This window comes from Ixodes scapularis, unplaced genomic scaffold (genome assembly GCF_016920785.2).
Source record: "Ixodes scapularis isolate PalLabHiFi unplaced genomic scaffold, ASM1692078v2 PGA_scaffold1__304_contigs__length_218370807, whole genome shotgun sequence".
Taxonomy (NCBI): domain Eukaryota; kingdom Metazoa; phylum Arthropoda; class Arachnida; order Ixodida; family Ixodidae; genus Ixodes; species Ixodes scapularis.
The window spans coordinates 85,589,862-85,600,475 of record NW_024609846.1 but is presented as its reverse complement, the minus strand read 5'-3'; the positions used below and the strand labels follow the sequence as shown (position 1 = coordinate 85,600,475).

Here is a 10,614-nt window from a genome sequence, read left to right as displayed (position 1 = left end):
CCTGCAACAAATTGTGAAGATTTCTAACAAGCCAGTTAGGTTGTCATAAAAACTTAGTTGTAACTAGTTTGGTGCAGCATGTTTATTGCTTCTGCCTACTTCAATACATTAGTCGCGTTACATCAAAATATTCGTGCTTGGCAGCAGTGACAAAGCCCCAATCCAGTTTCTTAGGCAAATCGCAGTGTTTTATGAAAACTCTGAAAAAAAAATCTTTTCAGGTACCAAAAATAGTACTCCAATGTCACCTGACAAGCCTGCAAACTTCAACCAACTTAATCTGGACAGCATCACAATCTCATAAGTAGGTTTTAAGTTTAAAGGTAAATAGTTGGAGGATCGTTATGCCCATGACTTGCATTCAGCACTATAAAAGTAAATTGTAAATACTGGATTTCTCACCTGAGACAGTTGAGGAAGAAAACCGCTCGTCTATCCAATGGTTCTCACGTAGCCGCGCATGCGCATTCCACATGCTGTTTTGTAGCTCTCCAGACGTGACATGCACGACACATACTGCATGTTGACTTCAGTGCTGTATCACCACCACAATACTCGAAGAAGAGCACACATAACACAGAATAATGTGGCATAAACCTTCAGCACATATAATTTAGATGCACAACCATACTGTCTCCGCTCGACAATAAAGGGCTTGAGTTCTTTGGTCAGGATAAACAATTATAATATTCATATCACAGTTGGTCTTCAACAAAATATCACAAATAAAATATAACACCGAGGTGCCTGCAATGTGATGGGGGTCTTCACAGGTGCAAAAGCCAGAAGACTTATCACTGAGTGGCAGTTGAATCGGAAGACTTGTGGCGAGCTTGCGCAGGTCCAGTGATGGTTGATTTGGCTCTAAGAGTTTCTGCTTTCCTTTTATTTGCCTTGGCGTTCGCATCAATTACCTTATCATTTAACCTGCGGCCCAGATTCTTCAACATAATATTTGTGCTACACCATAAAATATTGTTAAGAAGAAAAAGAAGGGACGTCTTCGTGGTGAGACAAGAGAAGAAGAAGAGGCGGAGGCAACGAGCTTTGAATGATTGTAACCGCCATTTTGAGTCTTCACCTAATGTAAATTAAATCATTGTATATATCTATATTCGTCGTAACATTTTGGTGGAGGTGCGATCCGTCCATCTACCTCTCCGTCCCCATCAACCTGGAACTCCGGAGCCGACAGCTTCCCGTCTCATCTATGATAATGGCCTCCGGCAGCACGGCATCCGGCAGTACCCCACCGCAGGGCACACTGTCGCAACCCACGTCCCCTCTTATCATCGCCCACCCTCGTGACCCTGGAAACTTCACCGGATCCGGGGATCAAGATGTAGAACAATGGATCCACCTATACGAAAGGATCAGCGTCCATAACAGGTGGGACCCAACTATCATGCTTGCAAACGTCATTTTCTGTCTACAAGACACAGCCCGAACCTGGTTCCTCACCCACGAGGAAACTATTACGTCTTGGGACATGTGTAAGGAACAGCTGCAACATCTCTTTGGCGATCCTACTGGTCGAAGGCTCTCCGCGAAGCGCAAGCTTGCTTCACGTGTCCAAACGCCAACAGAATCCTATATTACGTACATCCAAGATATTCTTTCCCTTTGTCAGAAGGCTGATCCTGTCATGACTAACGCTGACAAAGTAACTCACATTCTTAAGGGTATTGCCGACGATGCATTCCAGTTGATTGTATTTAAAGATTGTGCCACAGTGGATGCTGTTATACAAGAGTGCAGGCGCTTCGAAGAGGCTAAAAAACGCCGGATCACAGCCAACTTCACACGCCTGCCCAACACGACACCAACATCCACCTGTGAGGATCCGCCTATATCTGAGAGGCAAATCATTCGGATAGTACGCCGTGAATTGGAAGCGATGCTGCCAACAGAGACCTCTGCTCTCCCTGCTGATTCAACTAGTGCAGCAGTTCCAGTATCTGCTGTTCAAGCGCTGGTTCAACGAGAAATCCACCGGCTCGTCCCTCCGGAACGACCAGACAGCCGACGTCTGCCTCCTCGTCCTCTCAACCACTTGCCATCCATCAATTCTATGAGTCCACAACGGGATCCTAACGCATGGAGGACGTCAGATGACCGACCCGTCTGTTTTCACTGTCATGGAATCGGGCATTTTGCTCGCTATTGTCGCCGCCGATTCAACGATGGACCGCGCATTTTCTCATCGACTGCCTACCGTCGTTCCTTTCAACGTCACTCCAGCCCATCAGCCAACCTCTACCCTCATCAAGATCACGAGCCCAGGTTGCCCACACGATACAGCCGTTCCCCCTCCCCCTATCTCCGCCGCTCACCCTCGCCCATGCCCCGTCGCTCAACATCCCCCACCCACGACCACCGCATTTCGGGAAACTAAACCGTGCAGCCTCGCGAAGTGGGGCTGCATCAAAATTCGTGCCCATTAATCCTCTACAGGACGCTATAAGCAACACACAAAACGAACTTTTAGTTTCAGTCGACCACGTTCCTATATTGACGCTTGTAGATACCGGTGCCGCCATCTCCATTATGAGAGAAGATCTTAGACGCCAGCTTCACAAGGTTTTGACGCCCCCGGATTCTAAGCTCCTCCGGGGTGCAGACGGCCGCGCTATCTCCCCTCTTGGAATGTGCAGCGCTCAAATTACCATAAACAGTGAAACCACTCGCGTTCTCTTCACCGTGATTTCCAACTGCCCCCATGCTATGATTCTAGGAGGGGATTTTTTGTCGACGCACGCCGCCCTCATTGATTGCGCCACAGGAACCATTGCCCTCGACATTCCTACCTCAGCCCACACGTCTGATTCAATCGTTTCAAGATTATGCACCACTGGAAGCCATCGGATCCCGCCGCTTGCCGCCATTACCGTCGAACTTCACTCAAATCACTTTGTTGCCAATGGAGACTACGTTCTAACGCCTAACAAGGACATATTTCTCGCGAAACAGCTTGCCCTCCCGCACTGCATTGTTCCAATTGCCAATGGCCGCACCCGCGTATGGATAGCTAACTTTAGTTCCAGTACACAAGTATTGCCAAAAGGTGCTTCCTTAGCAACATGCTCATCGCTAGACACGGCCACAGTCTCCACTATTGCAGCAGACCTTTCAACCCCTTCTAATTCAACCCGCCCAGCTCCCCTAGACCCTTTAAACATACTCACCATGGTAGACTCCACGCTGGACCCTTCCGAACAACAGCGCCTTCAAGCTCTTCTATGGGAGTTCCATGACATCTTTGATTTTGACAATCGCCCCCTTGGACAAACGACCCTTGCTACACACCGCATCAACACCGGCCACGCAACTCCCGTTCACCACAGACCTTACCGAGTGTCAGCCAGCGAACGCCGAGTCATTCAACAAGAAGTTGACACGATGCTTTCGAAGGACATTGTTCAACCTTCCTCTAGCCCCTGGTCATCGCCCGTTGTATTGATTAAGAAAAAAGATGGATCATGGAGGTTCTGCGTCGACTACCGTCGCTTGAACAAAATCACAAAAAAGGACGCTTACCCACTCCCACGTATTGATGACACGCTGGATTGTTTGCACGGTGCCGAGTACTTTTCCACTATCGACCTACGCTCGGGGTATTGGAAAATTACAGTTGACGATTCAGATCGAGAAAAAACAGCATTTATTACACCAGATGGCCTTTACGAATTTAAAGTTATGCCATTCGGCCTTTGCAATGCCCCCGCGACATTCGAGAGGATGATGGACCGCTTGCTTAAAGGTCTAAAATGGACAACCTGCCTATGTTACCTTGACGATGTAATTATTTTTTCAAACACATTTTCCTCTCACCTGACGCGCCTGGCCCAAGTACTCGAACTTTTCCGTAACGCCGGCCTTCAATTAAACTCGTCCAAGTGCCACTTCGGTAGTCGTCAAATAAAAATTTTGGGTCATTTGGTGGATAAAACCGGCGTTCAACCAGACCCTGACAAAGTAGTAGCTGTTCAGGACTTTCCAAGACCGAGGTGCACTAAGGATGTCCGTAGCTTTCTCGGATTGTCTTCATACTTCCGCCGTTTTATACACCATTTCGCACATACTGCCCGCCCACTTAACAACCTTCTGAAAAAAGGCACACCTTTTTTATGGCAATCGGACGAAGAACGAGCGTTTACATGCTTAAAGACCGCTCTAACAACCAGCCCCATTCTAGGTCATTTTGATGACTCCGCACCGACTGAGCTACGCACAGATGCCAGTGGCCATGGGATTGGTGCTATTTTGGCTCAAATTCAATCCGGACACAACCGAGTAATTGCTTACGCTAGCCGCACGCTTTCTTCAGCCGAAAAAAATTATACGATCACCGAGCGGGAGTGTCTAGCGGTTGTGTGGGCAATAAAATTTCGGCCATACCTGTTTGGCCGCCAGTTTTCTGTAATCACTGACCATCACGCCCTGTGCTGGCTATCGTCTGTGAAAGATCCTGTCGGCCGCCTTGGACGATGGGCTCTTCGACTCCAAGAGTACGATTTCACCATAACCTATAAATCAGGGAAGCTCCATCAAGACGCCGACTGCCTATCCCGTTACCCCGTGGACTCTACTAGCCACATCAATGAAGACTCCGATATTCCCGTTCTTCCTATCTCGAACCTTCTGGACATTGCCCAGGAACAGAACCTTGATCCACTGCTGCACTCTATCATTTCAGATCTGAGAGATAACACCAATACGCCTTCTTCAAGTCTCTACTCTCTCCAAAATGGCGTTCTCTATCGACAAAATTTTCGACCCGATGGTTGTTCTTGGCTTCTGGTCATACCCAAGCACTTACAAACGTGTATTCTCGCCGAGCTGCATGACGCACCATCATCCGGTCACCTGGGTGTGGTCAGAACCTACGCCCGAGCGAAGCAACGATTTTACTGGACAAATATGTACAGAACAGTGAAGCGATACGTCACCTCGTGTGACTCTTGCCAGCGCCGAAAAACACCCGCCTCCCGTCCTCCAGGATTTCTACAACCTCTGAATCCTCCTGAGCAGCCTTTTCACCGCGTAGGAGTTGACCTTCTTGGTCCCTTCCCTACCTCCTCAATTGGTAATCGCTGGATAGCGGTCGCGATCGATCACACCACACGCTACGCAATCACAAGGCCCCTCCTGACCGGAACGGCAGTTGACGTCGCCCAATTCCTGCTCGAAGACATCATCCTCAAGCACGGAGCACCTCGTGAACTTTTGTCCGACCGTGGACGGCCCTTCATATCTCGCGTCGTAAGTGAAATCTTGAACCTCTGCTCCATTCTTCACAAAAAAACGACAGCCTACCATCCACAGACGAACGGCCTCGTAGAACGCCTTAATCGGACCCTTGCCGACATGCTCGCAATGTACGTTACCCACAAGCACAAAAATTGGGACGTTGCACTCCCTTACGTAACTTTCGCATATAATTCCTCTCCTCATAACACAACCGGCTACTCTCCCTTCTATCTTCTTTTCGGTCATGAGCCCCTCCTCATGTTGGACTCACTGCTTCCGCTACGCCCCGAAGCCTCACTTTCCGACTATGCATCGGACGCCATAGGCCGTGCTGAAGAGGCACGAACACTTGCACACCTGCGAACTCTTGATTCTCAGGAACGGCAATGCGCCCGTTATGACAGCACCCACACTTTCGTCGCCTATTCACCAGGTGACCTGGTTCTGCTCTGGACCCCACAGCGACAAGTCGGCCTTGCTCAGAAGCTACTACCTCGATATCGCGGTCCTTATAGGATCCTCAACCGAACAAGTGACGTCAATTATACAGTCGAACCCGTCGAACCTCCCCAAAATAACCGCCATCGTCAAGTACAAACAGTTCACGTCCTCCGGCTCAAACCATACATCCCCCATTCAAACGGCGGGACGCCGTTTCCACCCGAGGGGGAGTGATGTTAAGAAGAAAAAGAAGGGACGTCTTCGTGGTGAGACAAGAGAAGAAGAAGAGGCGGAGGCAACGAGCTTTGAATGATTGTAACCGCCATTTTGAGTCTTCACCTAATGTAAATTAAATCATTGTATATATCTATATTCGTCGTAACAATATGCTTAAGCACCTGCTCGCTCGTGTGTCCATCTTCACAGGTGTCAAAGTCCGAAAATTCGTCGTTGGCTAGAAGTTCAACAGTACTAGTGAGCTCTGTTGCTACCTGCCGCTGGTTTGGCATCTGCAAAAACTCTGGCTGCTTCGACAGTTGGACAACAACAACATAGTTGTTTGCAACTGCATTTACAAGAAACAATGTTGGATAGATGAGTCCTCTCCTGTCAAGTTCTCTCACAAGGTCGTAGTGCTGCTGCATGACTGAAACTGTGATTGTTTTGTCTATTGACAATGCAGCCCTGCATTTCTCACAGTTCAGCTTTTTCACAGTTGCATACACAGCATATCCTGCTACATGCACAAGGACCGGCATGATGTCCGTTATCTGTGACAACGCTTCCTCAGTTACTACTACGTTGCAATTGGGGCGTGGGGCATCCGTGCGTTTGAAGAGATCTTCCCATTGCTCGTCTCTTTTGCTGCCACTTACGGAACTGGCGGCACATGACGACTCGCACATCATTGATGAATCTGCAACATACTATGTCGCGGGATTTTTGATAAAACTTTTTGCTGAGAAGACTGCGCCTGGTTGTTCATGTTCAGAATTGCTGAACAATGAGCATGACACCCTGTACCATCCTCATCAGTATTTTACAACGCTTAAAGCGTACCACATCCCGGGGAAGCTTTTTGGAAACCTGACCGTGCCATCAGAAGCTGCCTTCAGATATATCCAGCAGCTTGAGTTACACTTCCTTTCTGTCATTGAAAGAGTGGCGCATCTTCGTAACGTCTGAGGTGTTTTGTATGCCAAACTCGTGGACGTTGGCAGTTTTATGTTTTGCACTAAGGAGTGCCATACGAAGTTTTTAAAGATGTTTTGCAGAGTACGTCTCTGCTGGCATATAAGCTTTATTAACCGGAATTTAGACAGAGTTAGGCTCCAAACTTGCGTCTCTGGGGCACAACTGGTGAAGTTCAAAGGGTAGTATAAATTTAAACATGCGTTTAGCATTAGTTTTGCATTTTATTACATATGTGTTACAGGTGCGAAGAATGCTTTATTTGTGCAGTGCAAACCGAGTGTCAAGCATTTTTGGTATTACTTTTTTAAGGCTGGGTCGCAGGCCACCGGGCTGTATTAGTGAATGTCTAATTTGAAAATCTTTTGTCCTTGTATTTTTATGTATGGCCATGTTGAATGGGAGAGTTGTCATTTTTCTATTATGCATATTCCTGTCCATTGGTCACGCAACTTGGATGCCATTGGGCCTTTCCTGGTCTTGTCCACGATTGCTGCTTTAGTTTGATGTGCAGCTTGTACAAAGGCAAGAAGAGTCCTATTGTTTGGACAAGAGCCGCGGGCTAGTCATGTTTTGAATTGCAATTTTATGTTGTGGGGACAGTCTGCAGGTGTGGATATTACAATGATTTGTTTTTACAAGATTGTTCCTTATGATAGATGCGACGGAATTTGTGGATAACAGATTGTTAAATAGTGATTTGTTATGCTAAGTCTTTTTGTGCCTTAATAATTTATACTAGAAGTTTTTGTGCACTAACAAGGCAGGCATTTTACACAGCGAGCTACTTAGGGGAATTTGTTTGTGTGGGTACGCAAACAAATTTGTGTGTACTCTGAAGACTATACCACTACCCTGTGTGTGGACTATAGTCCGGAAAATACGGTACTTAACAGAACGGTGCACACTGCACGCCAAGCAGTTCCAGGTATAATTTGTAATGACCAGGTTGCAGGCCAGCAGTCGACCAGTCTTTACTAGCGACTGCAGAACCACTTGATGTGTTTTTTTCTAGTGTGTTCGTGTTCAGTGTTTCTTTATTGGTATGGATCTTCGTATTGGGTCACCCGGTTTTGGTGTCAGTTGTGAACTTTTAGATGTTTCCTCCCTCAAACCTGTACAAAAAGGCTGATGAGGTTTTTCTGAAAAATCTTCTTTGTAACACGTCCTGAAACAATTAAGTGCAAAAATAATTTTCACGGTCTTTTGTTTCTGTTTTTTATGTAAAGTAACTATTTTTTATGGTTATCTTCGTGGCCAAAATAAAATTTTTAGTATTTGTTAATTGCTGCCTTCTGTTGGTTGTCCCTTTTTTCCTGTTCCGTGACATAGTTTTATATTTTATATTGGGATTGTACATGGTTACCTCATTACCTGTCTGTCCTGAAATTCCAAATGAATTTAAGCGTGCTTTTGAGTTGTTGAATACACAGATCAAACGCCCAACTAAATTCTAATTTAGCAACCGTGTAGTTAAACTTGAGGAAGAAAACGAGAAGGACGGACAACTATAGTTGGAAGTTTGTAAGGTGTCCGTCCTTCTCGTTTTCTTCCTCAAGTTTAATTATCTCTTACCAACCCGCTCGTTCTGTCCTTAAAATTGTAGTTAGTCACGACAGTCTAGGTGGCGCAAGCTACCGCACAATACAGTTGGAAGCACTAATATTAGTTATCCATTCATTTTACTACTAGTATTCTGTGACTTTATTAATGTTAAAAAACGAAACCGAAAGCATCCAAACAGGAAGTCGAGAAAAATTTCACGGCGGCCGCTAGGAGTGCTGGTTGTCGAGGGGGCCGCTGGGGTCTATGGGAGTGGCCACTCTTTACGTTTTACTATATTACTCAAAGAGGTAGAGGGGCTTAGAGCGATAAACCGGGGTTCCGGTCTGCACTCGAAAGTGACCCCCATAAGGCGGCTGCCATTGTACGCAAATTTGACCACTCGTCACATGACCAAACCAAATGCGTGACGTCACAGGAAAGATGGCAGCGTCCATGAAGCGGCTGGCCCCAGCTGTGCCGGAGCTTGTCGGATGCTTTGTTGGTTGTCGTTCGTCTCGGCGAGTTGATTTCAGGCGCAGAAGCCGTCATATGAGGCCGGTCGACAGCGACTTCAGAGTTCAGCGTGGTGTCTGACGTAGGTACAAGGTGAAAATACGGAGGAACGGTGTGCATTTCGCTGGTGACCGACGGCGATATTTCCACGGAAGAGACAATCTGCCCTACGTTGCTCGCACCTCGGATTGATTCGAATACCGCTAGGATAAAATTTAAGGCGACGTTTCTGTGCTCTCGTTGACCGTCGGAACCTTCGAGATCTGCAGTAAAGCGTGTGCAATATATTTGGATACACAGTTTAGCGACGGAAATTGCGCGAGTCGTGCTTGGCAGTGTGCAATCGTGGTGTCGCTTCGTTCAAATGCCCCAAGGCTCACTTTGGTTGTGCGGTGCACCGGAGAGCTGCCTTGCCGCTTTTAGTTCCCGTGTCGTGCTAAGTGATACTGTGCTGCTTCCCAAATTGTTTCAGCGTAGACGTGCTCTTTTACGGAGCACAGGTGTGCGGCGCGCCTAAGAGCTGCCTTCAAGCTGGTAGTTCCTGTGCCGTGCTTTAGGTGATGCTGTGCTGCCTACTAAAATGTTCTGGCGTAGACGTGCACCTTCACTGAGCACAGGTGTTGCAGTTGGTATTGAGTCCACTGGTCTGTCGCACGTTTCGTCGACACCAAAGTTTCAACACTCGTTACGCGAATTGCAAGCTGTGTGGACATTTCATCGCGCGCGTTACCTACCCAGTCCACCCATTCACGCCGCTTTGCGACGGCAGTCTGCAGCGGCTCATTACCAGAAAAGTGGTCTCGCATCGATTTTAGTTCAGCTCGTCCACGACAGTCGCCAGACCCCGAAGGAGAGGATTTATTCAGACAGAATGCCACTAAAGCAGTGCAGCTTCTTTAGGGGTCAGGATAGACTCTTTTCTGTCTGTTTTGTTATATTGTCTCGGATGCTTGCTCCAGTCCTATTTTCTATCAATATTTACTATTCTGGGAAGTTCTAGGCCATGCTCAGCTGTCATTGTATGTTCTGGTGGAGGTGCTGCACACTTTACTCATAGCCCTTCACTCTGTGTCTACTCTGGCGGCTCCTCAGCCGAGTTGCCCGATAACAAGACACGGGTGGCACATTATCCCGAGTCTTAAACCCCCGGCGAGCCGTGAACCAAGTCCTATCCCGAGCCCGGCAGCAAAATTGCAATACGAGCGAGTACCACAAGGGCGAAACTCGGAAATACACCACGAAGAGCTTGAAATCCAAGCCAGGTGCTGCTACCAGCAAGAACCAACGGAATTAGGTCTTTTGCCAGAAAAACCGAAGCTGACTAAGCCAACAATGACAACCCTGTCGCAGCTAACCACGTTTGCTCCCACCATCGTTTGCATGCCCGTCGCACCTCGCACTCCGATGCCCTTTCACGCAAGGTGCACAAGACGTCGAGGGCTGGATTGAACAATATGACCGTGTCGCCCGCCACAGTGGGTAGATGGACAACCAGCTCCTGCAGAACCTATACTTCTCGTGGAAGAAACTGTGAGGCACTGGTTTGAGAACCGCGAATCCTCCTTAACGTCGTGGGAAGTTTGCAAGACCGAGCTGAAGTGCATGTTCATCAGCCAACATTGACAAGAGAGAGCCGAATTCCTGATTCTGTCCAGGACACGGCCCCAACGAGAG

General features: G+C 47.7%; 1 protein-coding gene across 1 annotated transcript; it reads left to right on the top strand.

Annotated features, from left to right (window-relative positions):
- The first annotated feature begins 1,071 nt into the window (after positions 1 to 1,071).
- On the top strand, positions 1,072 to 2,075 carry LOC115310731. Its single transcript, XM_042290256.1, has 2 exons — positions 1,072 to 1,883; positions 1,942 to 2,075. Exons 1-2 carry the CDS (start codon positions 1,211 to 1,213, stop codon positions 2,073 to 2,075), a joined length of 807 nt encoding a protein of 268 aa, XP_042146190.1. The 5' UTR covers positions 1,072 to 1,210.
- Positions 2,076 to 10,614: the final 8,539 nt, after the last annotated feature.